At 59.1% G+C, this 19,837-nt stretch overlaps 10 protein-coding genes across 10 annotated transcripts; 4 read left to right on the top strand and 6 right to left on the bottom strand.

Moving 5' to 3' along the window:
• Positions 1-39: 39 nt before the first annotated feature.
• Positions 40-1,095, top strand: SPRG_03277 (hypothetical protein). The gene is made up of 3 exons (XM_012341857.1): positions 40-238; positions 290-516; positions 562-1,095. Exons 1-3 carry the CDS (start codon positions 82-84, stop codon positions 1,051-1,053), a joined length of 876 nt encoding a protein of 291 aa, XP_012197247.1. The 5' UTR covers positions 40-81; the 3' UTR covers positions 1,054-1,095.
• Positions 1,096-1,226: 131 nt separating this feature from the next.
• SPRG_03276 (hypothetical protein) lies at positions 1,227-2,645 on the top strand. Its single transcript, XM_012341856.1, has 2 exons — positions 1,227-2,006; positions 2,054-2,645. The coding sequence occupies exons 1-2, from the start codon at positions 1,268-1,270 to the stop codon at positions 2,545-2,547; spliced, it is 1,233 nt and encodes a 410-aa protein (XP_012197246.1). The 5' UTR covers positions 1,227-1,267; the 3' UTR covers positions 2,548-2,645.
• On the bottom strand, positions 2,558-3,096 carry SPRG_03275 (hypothetical protein). The gene has a single exon (XM_012341855.1). It carries the CDS (start codon positions 3,082-3,084, stop codon positions 2,605-2,607), a length of 480 nt encoding a protein of 159 aa, XP_012197245.1. The 5' UTR covers positions 3,085-3,096; the 3' UTR covers positions 2,558-2,604.
• Positions 3,097-4,149: 1,053 nt separating this feature from the next.
• Positions 4,150-7,063, top strand: SPRG_03274 (hypothetical protein). The gene is made up of 3 exons (XM_012341854.1): positions 4,150-5,551; positions 5,600-6,358; positions 6,413-7,063. The coding sequence occupies exons 1-3, from the start codon at positions 4,172-4,174 to the stop codon at positions 7,058-7,060; spliced, it is 2,787 nt and encodes a 928-aa protein (XP_012197244.1). The 5' UTR covers positions 4,150-4,171; the 3' UTR covers positions 7,061-7,063.
• A 569-nt stretch (positions 7,064-7,632) lies between these two features.
• Positions 7,633-11,430, top strand: SPRG_03273 (hypothetical protein). Its single transcript, XM_012341853.1, has 2 exons — positions 7,633-9,927; positions 9,987-11,430. The coding sequence occupies exons 1-2, from the start codon at positions 7,669-7,671 to the stop codon at positions 11,412-11,414; spliced, it is 3,687 nt and encodes a 1,228-aa protein (XP_012197243.1). The 5' UTR covers positions 7,633-7,668; the 3' UTR covers positions 11,415-11,430.
• Positions 11,431-12,058: 628 nt separating this feature from the next.
• On the bottom strand, positions 12,059-12,491 carry SPRG_03272 (hypothetical protein; the record flags this gene model as incomplete). Its single annotated transcript, XM_012341852.1, has 2 exons — positions 12,059-12,382; positions 12,429-12,491. 2 exons carry the CDS (start codon positions 12,489-12,491, stop codon positions 12,059-12,061), a joined length of 387 nt encoding a protein of 128 aa, XP_012197242.1.
• Positions 12,492-13,506: 1,015 nt separating this feature from the next.
• Positions 13,507-14,846, bottom strand: SPRG_03271 (hypothetical protein; the record flags this gene model as incomplete). Its single annotated transcript, XM_012341851.1, has 3 exons — positions 13,507-14,181; positions 14,241-14,447; positions 14,493-14,846. The coding sequence occupies 3 exons, from the start codon at positions 14,844-14,846 to the stop codon at positions 13,507-13,509; spliced, it is 1,236 nt and encodes a 411-aa protein (XP_012197241.1).
• Positions 14,847-15,494: 648 nt separating this feature from the next.
• Positions 15,495-16,634, bottom strand: SPRG_03270 (hypothetical protein; the record flags this gene model as incomplete). Its single annotated transcript, XM_012341850.1, has 4 exons — positions 15,495-15,625; positions 15,694-16,105; positions 16,158-16,364; positions 16,419-16,634. 4 exons carry the CDS (start codon positions 16,632-16,634, stop codon positions 15,495-15,497), a joined length of 966 nt encoding a protein of 321 aa, XP_012197240.1.
• Positions 16,635-18,454: 1,820 nt separating this feature from the next.
• SPRG_03269 (hypothetical protein) lies at positions 18,455-19,240 on the bottom strand (the record flags this gene model as incomplete). Its single annotated transcript, XM_012341849.1, has 2 exons — positions 18,455-18,820; positions 18,989-19,240. The coding sequence occupies 2 exons, from the start codon at positions 19,238-19,240 to the stop codon at positions 18,455-18,457; spliced, it is 618 nt and encodes a 205-aa protein (XP_012197239.1).
• Positions 19,241-19,358: 118 nt separating this feature from the next.
• On the bottom strand, positions 19,359-19,745 carry SPRG_03268 (hypothetical protein; the record flags this gene model as incomplete). Its single annotated transcript, XM_012341848.1, has 1 exon — positions 19,359-19,745. One exon carries the CDS (start codon positions 19,743-19,745, stop codon positions 19,359-19,361), a length of 387 nt encoding a protein of 128 aa, XP_012197238.1.
• Positions 19,746-19,837: the final 92 nt, after the last annotated feature.

The raw sequence follows: 19,837 nt of genomic DNA, 5'->3' as shown, positions 1-19,837 counted from the left end.
GTCGGCATATGCCGAATTTAAATTCTTTAACCGGCATCCGGTTACGGAGGATCCCGAACAGGCACGACGCAGCCGTCGTCGATGAGCGGCCGAGTCGACGGAACAACGACCAACCAGCGCAACGGCTGCTCACGTGGGAAGATGGCCGATGACGCGCCGGAGGAAGCGACGATCGAGGCGCTCGAGGCCGACATACAAGTGCTGGCGGACCATATCAAGGACTTGCAAGATGCACTCGGTGGCCGCCACTACCATCACGTTTGCCAGCTGACTTGGCCCAACTACGTAGACGCAAAGACGGCTGAGAGCGTGCGCTGGAAGACTGCCTATGACCATGTGCATGATGACCATGTGGCCGCAACCATGGCGCTGGCAACGATGCGGCAGACGCTGCAGGCAAGCCAACAAGCCAATATCGACGTCACATTGCAGTTGGCGCAGCTCCAGCAGGCGAGTGCCCGAACAGAAGACACTTCAAATGACTTGGCGCGGGCGCTACGGCAGCAAGAAACACACGTACGTATTCTACGATATGTGGTTGCCTAATGCGATGAAGCGCAGGCCCACCGCCTCGAGCAAGAGCTTTGCGAGCTCCAACGACGGCAGCAGCAGCATGAACGACTTCAAGCCGAGTGGGCGCAAGAGAGAGCGCAGTTGCAACGGGCGCTGCAGCTCGAGCAAGATCAGCGCATGGACCTGGAAGCCGATGCAGTGCACCAAAAGCATCTGCACCAAGCGGCCATCGAGGCGCACATGGCGCAGCAATCAAAGCACAGAGACATACTGACGAGCTTGCGCCAGGACGTTGCGCACCTTGAGAAAGAGCTTATTGAGGCACGAGCACCGCCAGTACCGTGGGCCCATCGCACTATGCCCCCACCAGCGCCACGCATTGCACCACTGCGGGTGCACGCCGATCTCGTTGAGATACCGGTCACCGAGTCGATCTTGCCCAACCGAGTCGACGATACGCACGTCAAGTCCTCAACGTCGACGCTTGCCAAGCGGGCTGTGCCCAAGTACGCCCAACACATCTTCCCGAGTCCCACGTAGACCCTTCTCTTGCCATCGTCCGAGACCTTTAGGTATAAGTACCGTAATTTATTGTTTAACTTACTTTTACGGGGCGCTTGTCAACTCTCCGGCGCGGTCAGTTCTCGCATCAACGATGACCATGTCGCTGGGTCGTCTATCCGGATATTGGAGAGTACTTATCCGGTCATTTTGGCAGGAGCAACCTCGTCCAGGAAGCCATCGCTGCAGCAGCATGCCTGTCTACTTGATCTACTTTGTGCATCGGTACTTGGACTTTCGGCTGCCCGAGCTCGACGCAGTCCTGGGGCTCGCTGGTGTCGACGACGTCCGCGCCTGCTACGACGCGCCGACGACCGACTCGCCGTTCCTCCTCCTCCACCTCCCGTCCGACGACGTGGCGAAGCTCGTCGCCGCCCGCTGCGTGCTCATCAAGGGCATCTACGCGTACATCACGCACGCCGAGGGCGCGAGCGATTTGTACGACAGCCTGCGCGCCAAGATTGCCGCGCTATCGGCGGCCGACCGCGCGAGCGCGCAGCTCCACGACGAGACGACGTGGAGCCTCCAAGTCGACTGCTTTGGGCAGCGGTTGTCGCTCGACGAGCAAAACAAGCGGCGACACGAGCTCACGGACGCGATTCCGCTGCTCGGCGACATCCAGATCAAGCAGCCAGCGCGCACGTACTGGCTGCTCGAAGAGAAGGGCGTCGGGCCCGGCGCGACCCACGTCCGCCGCGTCTTCTTCGTCAAGTCGCTCGCCGTCATCCGCGTCGTGGGCCGGGACTTTGTCGACAAGCACAAGATCAAGAAGCGCAAGTTTATCGGACCGACCACCATGGACCACGAGCTGTCCCTGGTCATGGCCAACCTCGCTAAGGTCGGTCCCGGCGCGATTGTCTGCGACCCGTTCGTGGGCACCGCAAGCGTCCTCGTCGCGTGCACTCAGTTTGGCGCGACGTGCATCGGTGGCGGTACGTGCCATCTCTCTCTCTCTCCATCGACTCGATTGCTTGCGTAGACATTGAGATGCAAGGACTCTTCCGGAAGGAAAATGCGACGATTGCGAGCAACTTTGAGCAGTACAACCTGCCGTGCCCCGACTTTGTGCAGTGGGATCTGAGCCAGCGCGTGCTGTGTCCAAAGCCGTTCTGGGACGCGATCGTGTGCGACCCGCCATACGGCCTCCGCGCCGGCGCCCGCAAGTGCTCGGCCAAATCGGCCAAGAAGCCGTTCGAGCTCTACGCGCCGAGCTCCGTGCTCACGGACCTCTTGCAGTGGGCGGCCGCCCGGCTGGTCAAGCACGGCCGCCTCGTCTACGTGCTTGCGTGCAAGACCGACCCGAACGGTGCGTACGACGACCAGCTCCCGACGCACCCGTGCTTGACGCCGCTCCACGTGTGCGTGCAGCCGATCACGCAAAAGTTTGTTCGGCTCTTTGTGACCATGGTCAAAGCCAAGGACATGCGCGCCGAGGATGTCTCGGTCGCCTCGACGCTCGACGTGGGCTGGTAGACGACAACAACGACAGAGGAGTACGGTAGATGATGATGACGATGAAGAAGATAGAGCTTAGGCATGCATGCGAGCGGTCGTCCGCGCAATGATCGAGAGGATCTCTTCAATGTCGTCTTCGGTGAAGCGCTTCTGGAGCGACGGGATGAGCGCCATGGCCTCTTCGGGCTCTTCCGGGTTGAGGTTGGAGAGACAAGCAATCTCAAACTCTTCGAGGCGGATCTCGACCGTCTGCGACGGGTCGTCCGGGTGCTCGCGCGAGAACTCGTACGTGATGAGCGCCTCGCGGAGCTCGGTCACGGACGCTTGGTTCGAGACCGGGTCCTTCGTGCCCGAGAAGCGCTGCACGTACGAGTACGTCTTCTGGAAGACGTTGGTGAGCGTCTTCTCTTGGCTCTCGTAGTCGGACTTTTGCTTCTCGAGGATGACGGCGACCTCGGCGTTGGACAAGCACGTCTCGCCCTGGAAGTCTTCGCCAAGGATGAGCTCGGCCGCGTCCTCCGTGTCGATCGCGTGGTTGCGCCCCAATGCGTTCATTTCCGCCACGCAAGTGCAATTCTGACCGAATACCGGATACGCATCATAATATCCGGAATTCCTGCCACTCTGCCATGATTGAAACTTTTTACCATGTCCTGCACCATGGTGAGGAGGCGCTTGGACGAGCAATGCATGCACCTGGTTGCAGCTGGCGGTTGGGATCGCAGTTCGGTCGTTGGGGACGCAAATTCACAGGCGAAGGATCGTCACGAGACCGACTTTGTGGACTGTGAGGTGTTGAATCCGTTAAGCCCGTGGTGCAGATACCGGTAGTATGTGCAGTATGTAGGTGGCTAGCAGGTGACTTGATTGTCGAGTGGCCATGTGCTTGATGCGAGTCATAGCGCAGAGGTAAGATTGACTGCTGGATTCTCCGTGGTAAGCGCGTTAGCTGGTAGATGCTGGTAGACGTTAGTACGGCATGAGGGCATGTGCGCCAAGGCTGACAATAGAGCTGCAATCATCGCTGCTGTGTGATCTCCGCTCATATATTTATGATCTCCGCTGGTACAAAATGACAGCGTGTCTGGTTGGTGGTGTGGTAAGGCAGCTGGGTAAGGTGGTAAGGCGCCTTGAACGGTCGTCGGACCTGACTCGAGTTGGATTTCATTCGGCTTGAATCGCGTCTACGGTGCCAACACTGACAGGCACCACTGTGGACGTTGCTGTGCAAGATCCATTGAAGATCATGGCTGCAGTGCTCCGAGTGGCTTTTTGCTGGAGCATTTATTATTGGCGAACGCCGTATATAGATGTATAAGTGGCACGCTGCCAAAAATAACAAAAGAGTCGATTGCTCGCTCTGCACGCTTCACCTGCCAACGTTACGTAGCTCGTTCTGGTCCCTATGACGGTATCTACCTTGCTGCAAAGTTTCGGTACTTTTATTTTTCAACGCGATTGGGTTGACCAAGACGCCGGGCTCCGGGCGCAACGCCAGTTGAGCATGATAAATGCGGTGGTTTTAGCCTTTATTTGCTCTCTTTTGATTGTTCGGTGATTGTATACTTGATGTTTCTATGTGTCAAGTTGCGTGCATGTAGCTGTACCACATAGTGGCAACGTTGCATCTGCCCAAAACGCCATGGCAGGCAAGCCCAAGGAGTACCCAGCGCTGCTCGCGCACGACGTGGTGTGCAACGACGCCCACGCCGACCTCCTTGGTCGCATGCAGCCGTCTGCGCGCTTCAATGCAGACCTCGTCACTGAGAGTCCCACGGTCCCGTTCACGTACACGCGTCGGTACCTGGTCATGACGACGAGCGGGCTCCGGACGCACACGATCTCCGAGTCCTGCGAGCACCCGCGTAGCCGTGGCCGATGCGACGCAGCGCTCCGTGTGCCTCTGCGCTTTGTCGACATGATCCAGTGCAAGCCGACCATCGGCAATGGCGTCGAGTGGTTCATGGTGCGAGTGCAATGGACCGACAAATCCAGCGACACGTGGATGCATGCAGCGGACGTCCGTCAAGAGCACCGCAACTTGCTGCAGCAGCTCTTCATGGCGACGCTCAACTCGTGGCAGCGCGTCGACAAGGTCCTTCCGGCGTCGTGGGAGGCCTACCCGGCTGAAGACCGCCTCTGGCTCGACGACCCGCTCGTGGCCAGCTGGCTGCAAACGGCGCAACCGATCAAGGTGCAGCCGCCAGATGACGTGCAAGCGACGCTCAAGCGTCCGGCGGCACCACTGGGTACGCACAGCAAGCGCATGAAGCCGCCTCTTCCCGACGACACCGAGTCCGACGACTCGATGGACGAGCAAAGCGAGCACGAGCCGACTCCTGCTGCCGTCGTTGACATGGTTGACGAAGCCGTGTGCAATCTGAGCATGCTCGAACTCAAGGCCAAGCACTTTTCTGCACTGCCGTCGCCACCGCCGGTGTCCGTCGCCTGCCCGTGCGGCTTGGTCGCCGACGACGACGACGCGTACTTGGGTCTCTGGTTTGTCTGCGCCAATAAGCACTGCGGCCGCGCGATGCACGCCGTGTGCACGAGCCCGGCCGCGCGTTTTTGTGCGCGCTGCGAGCCGCGACCTCGTCGCACGTTGAGCGCCATCGACCTCGTCCTCGCCGCGCAGGTCAACGCAGTGCACTTGCTCCGTGCCGAAAAGGATGTCCCTCTCGAGGGGTCGTTGCTGCATGAGTGCATTTTAGCGGCCGCCGACGCGGGCGCCATCGACGCGCTGCAGTACCTCCTCGCGCGCAGCCCCAAGGCCCAGTGGCACTCGATTGTCGACGACTTTGGCCGCAACCCGCTGCATTTGGCGATTGCGCACCGGCACGCGAGTGCTGTCGAGCACATGGTGTCGCAGCGGCCGCTGCTCTTGCTCGCGACGGACGCCTTCCAGCAGTCGGGCATGGAGCTCCTCTTGTACGAGCTGCCCGGCGTGTTTTTGCGCCTCGTACAGCAGCTCCCTTTCTTGCTGCAGATCTCGGACGACAAGAACAATACCATGGCGCACATGGTACGCCACCTTCTATCTCAGAATGACAGATCTGATATGCTGTTCTAGTTGTGCCGCGCGCTGCCGCAGACCGACTTTGCCGCGCTCGTCAATGTGATGCCGTACAACCTGTTTGTCTCGTCGAACGACGACGGTGAGACACCCTTGATGCGCGCATGTCAGCACCCTGACCTCGGGGCCCAGCACTTGCGGGTGCTGGCCCTCCCGACGGATTGGTGGTTCGTGACCGACCGAAATGGGCACGGGCCGCTGCACCACCTGCTCATGGCCGGGAACGGCCACCTCCTCTTGCACGTCGAACGCTCCGTCGTGCTGGAGACGCCAGATCTCTATACGTGTGCGATGCAGCGCGGTCAAACCATGGCCGTGGCCATGCTGCTGCGTCACTTTGATGCGCGCTTGCTCGAGCGCGAGGGCGCGGATCAGCTCTGGCCCATCGTGCTTGCGCCCACGTCTGCGTTTGTGTTGCAGCTGCTCAAGCACCACACGCGCGCCCAGCTGCAGTATGTGCACGATGCGGCCGCGGTGGCGCCGGATGCGGTGCGCACCCTCGTGCACCGGATGGCGACCGACGCGAGCATCCTCACGTTCCTCGACCAGCTCGTCGCGGCCGAGACGAACCTGCTGGCAGCACCGTTCTTTGTGCGGTACCAGCACTTGCTTGGCTTGGACGCCAAGCTCTCGCAGCTGCGCAATGTCTTGACGCTACCACGAAGCGCGGTTGGCGTCATCATCACGGCGCCGGACGAGGCATCGTGCTGGGCCGCGCTGCTCTTGGCGGCCGGGTCGATCTCCAACTGGCGCGAGGTGCGACATGACTTTTTTTTGAGGATTTGATTTCACACAAAATTTGTTTCGTAGCCCATCACGCTGTGCACGCCGAGCCGTCGCTTTGTGTCGTCCGACGACGCTTTCTGGTCGATGCTCTGGCCGCAACTGCTGGCGGCGCGCGTGCTGGACGAGCTGCACCCTGCGACCATGCTCGTGCTCGGCAAGCTCGTCGGGCACCTCGTGTGCATGCAGAAGACACTGCCGCCAACGCCGACGATGTCCATGGACCTCTTCCGGTGCCTCGTCGACAAGCCGAACGCAATGTCGGCAGCGTACCTCGCGAAGCGCGCGGATCGCCACGTGCTCGAGACAGCCGCGAGCGCGTTTCGCCAGCAGTTGTTCCGCCTCGTGCCGCTCGACCAGTGGACCGCGCCCGAGCTCTACGTGCTCATGTTTCGCGTGCCTCGGGACGTGGCGGCGTGGCGGGCGCAGGTGCAGCACCAGCCCGGCGTCGAGCCCCACACGAACGAGACGATCCAGATGTGGTGGCGCGTCGTCAACGCGCTTCCGACGCCCGTGTACAGCATGCTCCACGTCATTGTGGGCGGGGGTCCGTGGATGCTGGGCATCAACACGATTTCGACCACGCTCGGGCCACGCGAGGTCACGCTGAGCGCCGACATTGCGACGGAGAAGGACCTCACGGACGCATTGACCCTAGCACTTCGGGCCGCATGAGCGACGTGAATGAATCATTTTGAATTGCTGCGATTCTCTTGACTGTACTTGGAGATGGATAGACAGATGGATAGATGCATAGGTATTCAAGACCATTCAGGACCAGTAGGCGAAGAAGATCTCTCGTGCGAGGTAGAGCCACTAATGCCATGAGTCATGGCATTAGTTCGCGCAGGTCATCAACAAGGGTCATGGCCCATGACCCTTGTTGATGACCTGCGGCAGCGCGCGAAGCATGCCGGCGTGTGATTGGCTGTCGAAACGAAGCAGCACGATGGGATTGGCCATGGCGGCTTCACGGTTATAGCGAATCAGCAGGCGCGCTGAGAAAAACGCATTTAACGTGTAGGTTAAACATAGCCGGATGGGGTCAAGACGCTATGCAGGCCCTCGTTGTCGCACATCCCAGTCGCGATCCGAGGCCTGCATCCGAGTAGGACGGCGTGGATATGTAGGCGCAAGAGCATACTTGACTGCGTAGAGAGAGCCGAGCCGAGATCCATCGGTGCATACAACGTAATAAAACGGATGTCGAAGGTGTTTACCTCGATTCCCAATAAAACAGAATCCAACCAAAAGCAAACTCGCGACGGTGCAGCGAGAGGGATATGCACCGACGAGTCGACGCCTTCCCGCCCGTCGAGGACGACGACGCCGACGTCTTCGCGTCGCCGGCGTCCGACCTCTTGCTGCGGACGCTGGAGCCTGGGGCGTTCGAAGCGCAGCTGCGCATGGAGGCCCCGACCGCGCCCTTCAAGTACACGCGCCGCTTCCTCGTGCTTGATGCGCGCGGCAACTACCTCGTCAAGACGATGCACGGCGTGTGCGACGATCCTGTGCATGTTCCTAGCCACGCGATGACGTCCAAGACGCGGGCCATGGTCAAGCTGCTGGACCTGATCGAGCTCGTCCCGCTCATTGCACCCCAGGTGCGGCCTCGGCGCTTCGCCCGCGCGCGCTGGTCGTCCGGTCCCAACACGTGGCTGGACATCGAGACGTTGCCGTTCTCTGGTAAAGCGCTGGCGCAGGAGCTGTACGTTGCCACGGCGCACTCGTGGCGTCTCGTCGACGCCATCAAACTCGCCTCGTGGGATCTCTACAAGACCGAGACCGCGCTCTGGGAAGCCAACCCCGCCGTCATCCAGTACCGAGCTACGTTGGCGCATACAGCCGAGCGAGAGTCGGTGCAGCAAGGTCAGCGAGAGTCACCGCGGCAGGAGAAGGCTGCCGTTCTCGCGGCGCGAACCCGCCCCGCCGACTCTTTAAGCGCGAGCTCGGACAAAAGCAGCGCCCGTCGCAAAAGGCCGCGGATGGAGCAAGCGGCGCGTCAGCGTGCCACGTCGCCGGATGGTATCTGCGTCAAGCGCCGACAGCCGAGCACGCATGCCATGCCCGAAGGCATCAACCTCGCGTCGCTCGTGCCGGGTGCGTCCAGCGACATTGTCATCATCTCGCTCGACTCAGACTCGGACTCGGACTCGGACGTGGCGTCGCCTCCGCCCGCGCCGATGCAAACACCACCCGTCATCGAGCTTCTGGACTCGCCAGCAGCCGTCCACAGCGCTCGTGAGTCTCCGATTCCGTCTGCAGCGACCGCCCAGAGTGTGCAAGTCGCGGATCGCAACGCCAAGCGGGCTTGGAAGCTCGGTGCGGCTGCTCTAAACGAAAACTTGGCCTTGGAGCGCAGTGCGACCGTGGACAAGGAGGCTCCGCCGTCGCCACACGCCCCAGCGTCCGTGTCGTGGTCGCCGGCATCGCCCGAGAATCTCAGCAACGCGTCGACTTCCGATGAAAAAGATACAACCGGCGCATTGACGACGGTGCCCGAACGAGACGGGCGCAAGCAGTCGCCACCGCCTGACGACCTACTGCCGCCGCATGTGTCGCCCGACGACGACGACCTCATACCGGTCCAGACGACCCGAAAGCACCACAACGTCATTTTGGACGACGACGACGACGACGAGCTCACATGTCACCATACGACGGCACCCGCCATGCCCCACACGTTGCAGTCATCGAGTGCCGAACCAGAACGATTTAGAGACGTTGCGCCGGTGCCATCCTCGCGCGCGAAAGACTCGGCACCGGAAACCTTAGCACCGGACGTGGTGCCCGACGCGCCGAGCCCGACATCGGTCCCGAATGCCGCAATCCAACCACCGAGCATATTAGCACCAGCCTCCAGCACACAAGAGGCGATGTCGGCGACGACGCGGTGCAAGATGGCACTCTTCCAGCCCATTCCGCAGCCAGTAGCACGCTGGGCGTGCCCGTGCGGCAATCCGAGTCCCGTCAAGCCACACGCGTCGTCGTTCCTCGTTTGCCGCACGCGGTCGTGTGGCGCATGGATGCACCGTATGTGCGTGCCGCCGTCCACGGTCTACTGCCCGCAATGCGCGCCGCCGCCTCGATGCATGACTATGCAAGCGTTCCAAAGCGCACTCTGGCAGGCGAGTGCGACCAACAATGTCGTATGGCTCGAGCAGCTCCTCGCTACAACGTCATGTGCGATCGACTGGACGTACGCGTATCGCGGCGACACGTGCGTCCTCGTTGCTGCAAAAACTGACTCGATGCAAGTGCTGCTTCGCCTCCTCGCGCTCTTACCCGTCGCCACGTGGCCGACGCACGTGAGTCGCTTCCACAACAACGTACTGCACTTGACCCGCAGGACCAAGCACGTATCGGCCGTGGTGTCGATCATTGCGCGCTGCCCGCAGCTGCTGTCTCGACTCAACGCGGTAGGGCTTTCGCCCATGGCACTCTACATGCAGCAGGTGCCGCACTTGGTCGCCTCGCTCTTGCAGCACTTTGTGCCACTACGCACCATCGTGGACGACGTGGGCAACACGTGGGCGCACTACGTACGTCTCGTCCTACCTTGTATGGAACGACGATTTAAAAACTTATTGTCTCTGTCTAGCTGTGCGTGTCACTGCCCGACAACTTTGCGACGCTTTTGGCGCTGCTTCCGCCCGTGCAACTGAACGTTTTCAACGCGGCGATGACGCCGCTCATGCTGCTCTGCCAGAACAAGAACGTGACCGCCGCCCACATGGATCTGGTCGTTCGGCTGCAGCCCCATTGGTTTGCAATGGACAGCCGCGGCTACTCGGCCGTGCACTGGTTGGTTCTGGCCAAGAATGCGCCGCTTCTGCGCCACCTGCCCATTAGTGTCGTGCACACATCGCCCAACTTGTACGCCGCCGCCATCTTTTGCAACGACGAGGCGGCTGTCGGCGTCCTCCAAGAGCTCCAGATGCCTCTGTGCGTGCAGCAGGGCGTCTCGGGGCCATGGCCGATCGCGATGGCGACGACGGCGAGCATGGCGCGAGCACTGCTCTCGATGGACCCGCTCCCGCAGCTCGAGTATGTGTACAGTGTGAGCACACAAAAGGCCGACCCGCCCGTCGTACTGCGGTTGCTCCTCGACGACATGGCCCTTGGCGAGTATCTCAACTCGCTGGTCGCGCGCGATTTGCAAGCGGCGAAATGCGGCTTTTTTCAGCGGTACCGGTCGGTGCTGTGCGTCGACCATAAGCTCGTGCAGCTCCAAGACGCGCTTCGGAACCACACGGCGGCCCAACCGGCCAACACAGTTATGCACGTGGGTGGCCGCGACCAGTGGTGGACGTCATTTGTTGATCAAGTCAAGTCGATCAGCGACTGGCGCCAGCCAATCCAGTTTATCTTCCACGGCGACACGACGGTGCGCAGCACGCAGGAAGCGTCGACGTGCTCGGATCTCTGGGTCCAGCTCCAAACCGTGTTTGCGACGGGCAACCTCATATCCGGGAATCTGCTGGCGCTGGGGCTTCTTCTCGGACACATGGTCTGGATGCGCCAGACCATCTCGTCGCCGCGACTACCGCTGCCGCTCTTGCGCCACTTTGTGTGTGGCCATGCTGCGACGGGCTCGAGTCTGCCGCCTATTGCTGGCTTTGTGCACTGGAATGCCGTGGCCACGTCGGACGCGGCGGCCACGATCTTCCGCAAGGGCTTTCGGCATGTCGTTGGCGACCTTCTCGAGGGCTGGCACGCGCTCGAAGTCAGCGTCCTGCTGCATTCGATGACGGCGTTTCCCGTGCCGCTCGAGGCGTGGCAAGCCAGCGTCGAGTCGGCGGCGCATGTGGTTGTGGGCTGGTGGTGGCAATTTCTGCGCACGCTGCGGCCCATCGAGCTCTACATGGTCTACAGCTGCGTCGGCGGCGACAAGCCCGTCGAGGTCGTATTGTTGAACGCGTCGTCGGTCGTCGTACTGCGTGATGGTGCGATTGGCTTGCCAACCGTCGAGTCGTACGCCGAGCTGGCGCTGCGCGTCCGCCAAGCCCTGCGCAATCCGTTGATTTAATCGAGTTTTCGTCAAGTGTTGTTTGCGTGCGAATGGGTGGTCTTGTAGGCTTTTTACGCGAGGTAGAGAGGGATATATGAAGGGCCATTTTCGAGAAGAGAAAGAGGTTTTCCGCGCGACGGGACGAGCAATCGCAAAGAACAGAAGAATAGAAGAAGAGCTGCCTAAGCAGCAAAGAAAATCAAGGCGCAGAGCGGTCTCACTCAAGCCATTCCTCAATTTGGCAGCTCATAGCAATTTAGCTAACCCACATTGCCCACCACTTGGGCAGGCGGGGCACCAATACATTCGTAACCCCCCAACCTGCTCGGCCGTTTGCGAGGAAAGGAAATACCACGAGTACTACGGTTAGGCCCTGCGTCATTAAAATGTGAACCGATTATCGCATGACACGGTTGGACTTGAATTCGCTTTTGAAAATATGCGTTGAGAGTAGCGGAAGACAAGTCACTGTTTAGTGTACGCAGACAACACCGCGTCAGTAAATTGGTTGCGGTTGCTCCGAGCCGTGGTGACCATGTTAGAAATCACACAGCGGCTACCGATCTAGACTTACAGAACTACTTACCATGCACATATTACTACTGGTCTAGCTTACATAACGAACAATATCACTTTCATATTTGCATTCTACTTCACACATCTCAGATGGTGCCACGCTGGGTGCCACGGTACAGCGCACTGCGTGGCTCAGACTCCTTACAGACCTCCGCGGCGAGGCGCCTTTCGAGCGCAGAAAGCTTTTGGTTTGTCGCTGCGATCGATGCTGCAATCGTGTCCTCCACGTCGCGGATCTTGGCCGCCAAAATCTCAATCGCCTCGACCGCCAATGGCGCCATATCAAACGTGTAGTCGAGCTCGAGCTCGGGCGAGAGCACCATGCGCAGAGTGAGCTGGAGATGGCCGTCTTGCGCGTCCGCAACGCACAACTTCTCGCGCGTCGACGGCTTTAAAGTCTCGGCGGCGCGCTATACGTGCATCCAGACTGCCAGTATGAAAAAGAAGATAGAGTACCTTGAACGCTGCCATGACGGCAGGCATGGGCAGCATAATGCTTGGTGGCGCATGCTGCGTCATGTCCGAAACGCAACATTGCCTAGTTGCCAAGCGTCTTCAACTGCACGGCGGACTTTTGAAAGGTGTGTACCATTGGCGCTTGGAAGCCTTGGACTCGAGCCAGACGACGTAGCGCTCGCTCTTGGTCATCGTCGCGACAACAAGTCGATAGGAGCCCGACGTCGCAACAAAGGCAGCGTTTTGCGCAAAAACCACTGGCAGTTGCTGCTTCATTGTCGACAAAAAGAGAGTGTGCGTGTGGAGACATGGTTGTCAACAATCCCAACCATCAAGCTTACCGGAGCACCTTCTTTTCTCGTTAGCCTATGGCTCTTGAGAGGAAGTGACGAATCGTCACTTGCTCTCACAAGCCCCGCACGAGGGGTCATTTGCCGTAGCTAGTGACACCAGCTCACGGGGGCTAATGAGAACGTATACGTAATATAAATTTTTAGAGAAATGAAAAATTGGTTTTCGGGAGCGGGGGCGAACGAAGCGGCGCCAAGCATTTCTGCTTGGGTCGCCTAGCGCAAAAGTCACCCACCGCACCGCACCCGATTGCCTTTTTTGCCCCAACACGGTGTCTCCTCTGCTCCACCTCGACGAAGGAAGCCCGCGTAGGAAATGCCGTCTACGTTCTCGTTGGCCAATTGCAGAGAAAGGCAGGCATTGGGCAACGCACAACACCAACGGACGGTGTCCAAAATGTCGTTGAGCCGAAATGACGCGATGCACCGTACGTCCGCCCAAAGATGCAGCAGCCGAAGCGGCGGGCCTTGACAAAAAGCAACTCGCGCACGCCAACGAGGACAAGCCCGCGAAAGTTGCGCGCCAAGAGAGCCACTGCAAGAGCCATACGACGGCGCATGCCAACGAGGACGAACCAGGCGTTGCGTATGCCGCATACAGATGGAAAGGTGGGTGCCGCATACGGTATGCGGCACCCACCTTTCCATCTGTGTCTCCTCCAATCACCATAAACGATATTAGACTAGACCACACGGTTAAGTCGTAAAAAGCAAACGACATTTTTACTTTAGAAAACGATCGTGGGCTCTGCCGTCGCGTTGGTGGTATTTCCAAACACAGTTTGAGGCGCGTGCATGGCTTTGAGGTCAATGACGCCGGCGCGCAAGAGGTTTTGGAGACTCCACCCGTCGCCGCGCCAGTCGGTCGCGTGCGTCTTCCAGCTCCAGTACGTCCAGCCCGCGTTGGCTTCCTGGAGCGCCTTGAGCGCATTGGTCGAGTACCGGCGCATGTTGTTGGGGTTGCGAAGGTCGTTGCGCACCAAGTCGCCGTGCGCCAAGCTCCACTCGCCGACGAAAACGCGGGTCCCGCGGTGGGCTTTCCACTGCGTCATGTCGTTGGCGATCCAGCGAGGGCCCTCGGTGATGAGTCGCTCCATGGGCCAGTTCTCGAAGCCCCAAATGAGGTACTTGTGCCAATCGATCCAGTTGTTGCGGTGGGATGGCAGCACATTTGCCCACTTGTGCCCAAACGACTCGTACTGTTCACTCAGGAACGGCGACATGAGGAGCACGCAGTTGCCGCAAATCGACCGAAGACTTGGGTACGCGCTGGTGTAGTAGAGCTTGAGTTTGGCTTCGTCCGTCTTGTGCACTTGCTTGGGGTCGAACGTTGGCTCGTTCAAAAGCTCGAGACCGAGAAACGCCGTGCTGGCCGCATACCGGTTGACGAGGAATTGGGCAGTCTACATGCGCATGGACAATATGTCCATCATCTTGTGGACTGCAAAAGGAGGGTTCGTACAGTGATGGTCACAAACACGTTGTCTGCGTTGTTTGTAAAGTGCGACTCGCCTTTGGTGATAGGCGAGCTGTTGTCATTGCCGTTCTGCGACCCTTTGGCAGCGTGGATGTCGATGAGAACGGCAACATTGTGCGTGACGGCCCACTCGTTGACGAGCCGGTCGAGGTACGCTAGACTGCCCGGCGTAAACGCGCGCCAGTCGTCCGTCTAGTCATTGGTGAGCAGGCTCGAGCGCAAGCTTTAAAAACGCACCGTAGGGTCTTCATAGATCCACCACCCGACGGGCACACGCACTGTGTTGAGACCATAGGACGCAATCTCTTTGATGTCGGCCTCGGTGATCCACGTGTCGCGGTGCGCTTTGATGAGCGGGTCGGCAACCGCATGCCCCACGAGCCGCATCGCGGTGTACTCGCCCCAATCGCGCTTGTCGGCGGGCACATGCCGCCAAATCGGCGACGTCTCGGTCATAAAGTGCTCGATGACGAGCCACGCTCCGAGGTTGACGCCGCGAGAGAGCACAGCGCCGGTGCGAATGGCCTCTTGCACATGCGCGCGCGCGATAGTAAGCAACAGCAGTAGCCACACGAGAGGTCGCGCTTGCATGGCGAGTTGAAAAATGCAAAGATGCTGGCTGCACGCCTGTCGTTGAGTTGACGGGCGTCTTCAAGGTTGCGCCGGCGTGAGTGCTTGTGGTCGGTCGAGATCCGTGGTGGTTGAACCAGAGACGTGTAAGACGCGTGATGTATGGTGGGATGCATGGCGACGAATTCGAGACGAGCGATACAAGCGAGCGTAGCCATTCTTGCCTGTTGATGCCGTCAAGTGGCCGAAGCTGTTGGGTTGCAGGTACCCATTTTGAGTCATTTTGAGTTTACACCTTGTGATGTACCACGCGCGAGTGCTATATAGCGGCGCATGTGCCTCAATAATCCTTTGCAATGTTGACGCTGCATGCGTCTCTGGTGTGCGGTTGTTGAAAGACGTACCGTGACGCCTCCGTCGGACAGGCTGCCCGTCTGGTCCAGCGCTCAAGATGCTTGATGTGCCAAAAATGATACGGATCGCGGATTGGCTACCAACGAGCCAATCGGTGTGCAGGAATGATTTTGGTAAATGGAATCAAAAAGTGCTTTTGTATTGGGCTCGAAAGTACGCTAGCATTGCGCATTGGTTGGCACTCGAGTATTTTTCTTCGCGCAAGCTGCGGTAGGCGCCAACGAATAAAACATGCTAAAGGATTTTCACCGTTTTTTACACAAAACCGTGCAACTTGATTGTGCCCTTCCTCAAAAGCGACTGCATGTTCCAGCCAAAGGTCCTCCAGTCCGACGAGTCGATCTTCCAGCTCCAGTAGGTCCAGCCGGCCTTGGCGTTGTTCATCGCTTGTAGCGCGCGATTGGCATATCTCGTCATCGTGGTCGCGTTGGAGAGGTCGACGAGACAGTAGCACTCGCAAGGCTCCACTCGCCGACGAAGACGGGCGTCGGCCGCATGCTCTGCCAGAGCGTAATGTCGTTGGCGATCCACTGCGTCCCGACGTTGATAATGTCGTTGACGTTCCAGTTCTCAAAGCCCCAAATGAGGTACTTGTGCCAGTCGATCCAGTTGTTGGTCGCTGCCGGCAGAAGGTTGGCCCACTCGTTCCCAAACGACTCGTACTGTTCGCTCAAGTACGGCGAGAGCATGATGACGCAGTCGGCGCAGATGGACCGTAGCTTGGTGTAGAGGTGCTTGTAGTAGAGCTTGACCTTGCTCCGGTCAATGTTGTAGACGCGGTCTGCGTGAACGGATGGCTCGTTGAGCATCTCGAGACCGATGAACGCCGGACTCGACTTGTACCGGTTCATGAGAAAGAGGGCCGACTACGCGTCCCATACCACGTTGACCACAGTTTAGCAGTCATCCGTACAGTACCTGCATGGTGGCGTAGACGTTTTCGGCGTCGTTGGTGAAGTGGGACTCGCGGGGTTTTGGTGGGGCGCTGTGGCCCTCGCCGTTCTGCGAGCCTTTGGCTGCATGCATGCCAACGAGCACCGCGACGTTGGCTTTCGCAGCCCAGTTGTTGATGAGGTTGTCGAGGTACGCCAGACCGCCGGGCGAAAAGCTCTCCCACGCTGGGTCCTACCATGCAGTCGCTAGCTTAGTCGGTCGCTCGCAAGTCGATATTCGTAGTACGTTGGGATCTTCGTAAATCCACCACCCGACGGGCACGCGCACCGTGTTGAGGCCGTAGGACGCAATCTCCTTGATGTCGGCCTCGGTGATCCACGTGTCGCGGTGGGCCTTGAAGAGCGGGTCGGCGACGTGTCGACCGAGTGATGCCATGGTCACATGCTCGCCCTGCTCACGCTTCTCGACCGGTACGGTTTGAAAGATGGGGCTGTTGGGCATCATAAAGTACTCGGTGACGAGCCACGCGCCGAGGTTGACGCCCCGCGCCTTGACAGCTGCGAATGCTGGACGCGACGTGGGCCGACGCGACGGCGGCCAGCAGCACCGTCGTTCGCAGCAGTCGAAGATAGGAATACGTCGAGGGCATCTAAATGTCAAATGGCAAATCGCAGGCGCGTCTGTCCAGGAGGATGGGTTGCGGGATCATCTGCGCCAGATGGGGCTATGTTTTCTGGCTGGCGGAGGTCTGCGCTGAGATTTGCACGTGGCGACTTGTGTGCGGACGATGCCGGCGGTCGTTTGTTTGTTGCGCGGAATTGTAAGGTTTCTCTCTACGGACATGGAGCGGATACAGGTGTACGAGATGGCGCTGGGGTGCAGCGTTGCGATAGGCAGAGTGGAACGACTTTGCAATCAATCACAGCTATCGGACTTGGGATTTGTGCGGCTGGTCCCCGGATCGATCCCAGCCACCTGACGTAAACGTGTACTAGTATGTAAACGGTTTAACTACTACGAGCTGTGAAGCGGATCAAGTGGCGACGTGCGCCCCGACCTTGAATTGCTTTGTTGTATGACCACACCGCTCGTAAGTTTTTGACGCATCGCAGCCAATGAATTCGATTCGTGTACTTGCTATCAGTCGTGTGGTCGTTGCTTGGATGAACTTTCTATCAGGTTGGCAGCAAATGCAATCAGCTTTGTGGATACGTGTGGGTCGGCGCAGAGTGCAACTCGACGGCGTGTTCATCGCCACGTGCCGCCTTGCATTAAAGTCTGGCTACGGAGACGATTTGATTTGGATTTAACTTCTGAAAGTGCGCATTCTAGTGTGTGCCTGTATGCCAGGCGGTGATCAACGCACGACGCAGGTTCGTTCACGCCTATCCTCGAGAGCCTATTAGAGTGCAGATAGCGACAGCAAGAACAATACGTGCTGGCAACTCGAAAACGCAATTCAATGATTCTCAGCCTACATATAGCAAGAACAATACGTGCTGGCAACTCGAGAACTCAATTGAATGATTCTCAGCCTACATATATATGTATACTACGGTATTAGAAATAGATCAGATTCGTTGTGTGTGTCGCGTGTGCCATATGTATGAGATGTTTCTATCATTTTGCGTGTGGACGGTTGAATGAGTCTCGGGTTACACTAGACGTACAGGGCGGGTAGTTGCCAGTTGGAACCGACACGATCGTTTTCCTAACCTATATGACCGTGAAAAGCCCGTAACTATTGTCGTAAAGATGGCACAGGCAAAGACGATAGATAGATGACAATCGTGCTTGACGTCTCTGGTCACCTTGCACCTTTTTGTGATAAGTTGCTGGAACAACGGCGTTGACGCCGTGGCGCAAGTCGGAACCCGGAGCCTGCACCAGATGGGATGGGACTGCATGGCTGAACGTTGCGCGTCCTCGCGGTAGCCAGGAGATGACACCATTACCGACACGATCGTCGATGTGCACCACCCATATCAGTTGTAGCCACAACGACCCGGCGGAGGTAGACTCATTTCAACCGCCGAAACGACAGCTGGATGGAAGGTTAGATGGGAAATGGTTGCGACCGTGTGGCGGAGAGCACTTTACGGCGTATGATAGGTACGTCATTACACGATCGAATGGCCTGGACGCAGATACCGGTATCGAATCTGTCCAGGCCACTAGTACGCTACCTCCACTGACCTCTACTCGCGTGCCATGACTGCTCGTCGCCGTTGCGACTTTTACACCAGACGAACCAGCACTCCATTCGCACGATTAACAGCCTCGTTTGGCCAGCGGAATCCCTGGTGTCGGTCACAAGGCAACTAGCGACGGCCGTGCGCAAGATGCTCGCAGTTCCGATACACGTTTGTCCAGCCCTCGCTCGCTCTGCGCACACACGCCTCGTACGTGCTGCGCTGGGCGGCGGTCGCCAGTTGCGCGCGTGTCGCGGCATCGTGGTCGTGCTCGATCTGCTTGATCTGCCGCGCCATGAGGTCCCGCTCCGCTTCCGCGGCGCAGAGGCGTGCGCGCAGCGCCTGCGCCGAGTTCAGTTGCATCCGTGCGACGGGAAACGCGTAGCGGGCAACGGCGCCAAAGCACGCGGGGATCGTGAGCTCGAGGACGAGGGCGCCGGCGGAATTGCGGCGGAGGTCGGCGGATGCTGTCGCACCGTTGTTTGAGAGCGCCCACTACGTGATCGTTCAATTCTCGCCGCGAGTGGCCATCCAATCCATACCTGTACACCTGCGACGACTGCCGTCGTCGGCAAGACAACGTCTCCCGTGTTGTGCTCGGCAAGACCGGCCACTGAGATGTACCTATGATTTCATGAGTCGCTGTGGACTGGACGCATGGACCGACCATAGCTCGCGCGTCGACGCCGACTCGATCCAGAGCGCAAACGTGTCGTCCACGGCGGTGACAAGGACGTGGAAGTCTTCGGGTTGCGACGGAAAGCGACGATGGCGCTCGTAGAGCAACGTTGTGGCAGCGGACGGACGGTGCGGCGGATGCGAGAGCCACTGCTTCAAGAGGAGGATGCCAATCAGCCATGCGCTAAGAAGCGCCGACCCAAAGCGATGCGGACGCTTCGCGACGTGGTACGACATGCTGGCACTTCGATTTCTGTGAGGTATGCGAGGTTGGCACCTGGGACGTGGCGCCAACGGCTCCATCACCAACGGTCGGAGCCACATCAAGAGAGCTGTCAACGCTTACATCATGCACTCAACTAGTCGTCGGCGTCGTCACGTCCGTGTAGGCCTCGTCGCCGGTGGCAAACTTGTGCTGGACGACCTCGAGCACATGGCGAACGGCCGCGCGCGAGCCTGTGGGGAGCTTGAGTGCCTTGACCAGCGTCGAAACGGTGCCGTTTGAGCCGTCCCAGTGGCTCTCGTCGGGCGCTGCGAGCACGTGGATGTAGTAGAACGCAATGAGCTGTCGTCGCTCGGGGGCGGCCAGAGCCATTTTCGGTCCCTCCCGCGGCTGGTTGACGCGCGGGGGCTTCTTCGTCCGTGACGTCTTTGCCGCCGAACCTTGGCGCGCGAGGGCGTCGGCCAGGCGCTTGGAGGCTCGCGTCTTCACCGCGTCGGTCGTTGGGTCTTGCTTGCCCATCACTTGGAGTTGTGGGAAGCGGCGTCGAGAAAACGGTGCCACCGACCTGATCGTGGTGGGCAGTTTTAAACACACCATAGAGTACATTCCGA

The sequence above is a fragment of the Saprolegnia parasitica genome (genome assembly GCF_000151545.1).
Source record: "Saprolegnia parasitica CBS 223.65 unplaced genomic scaffold supercont2.8, whole genome shotgun sequence".
In the NCBI taxonomy this organism is placed as follows: Eukaryota; Oomycota; class Saprolegniomycetes; order Saprolegniales; family Saprolegniaceae; genus Saprolegnia; species Saprolegnia parasitica.
Note: the sequence above shows the minus strand (reverse complement) of the source record. Positions and strands in the feature narration are given on the sequence as shown.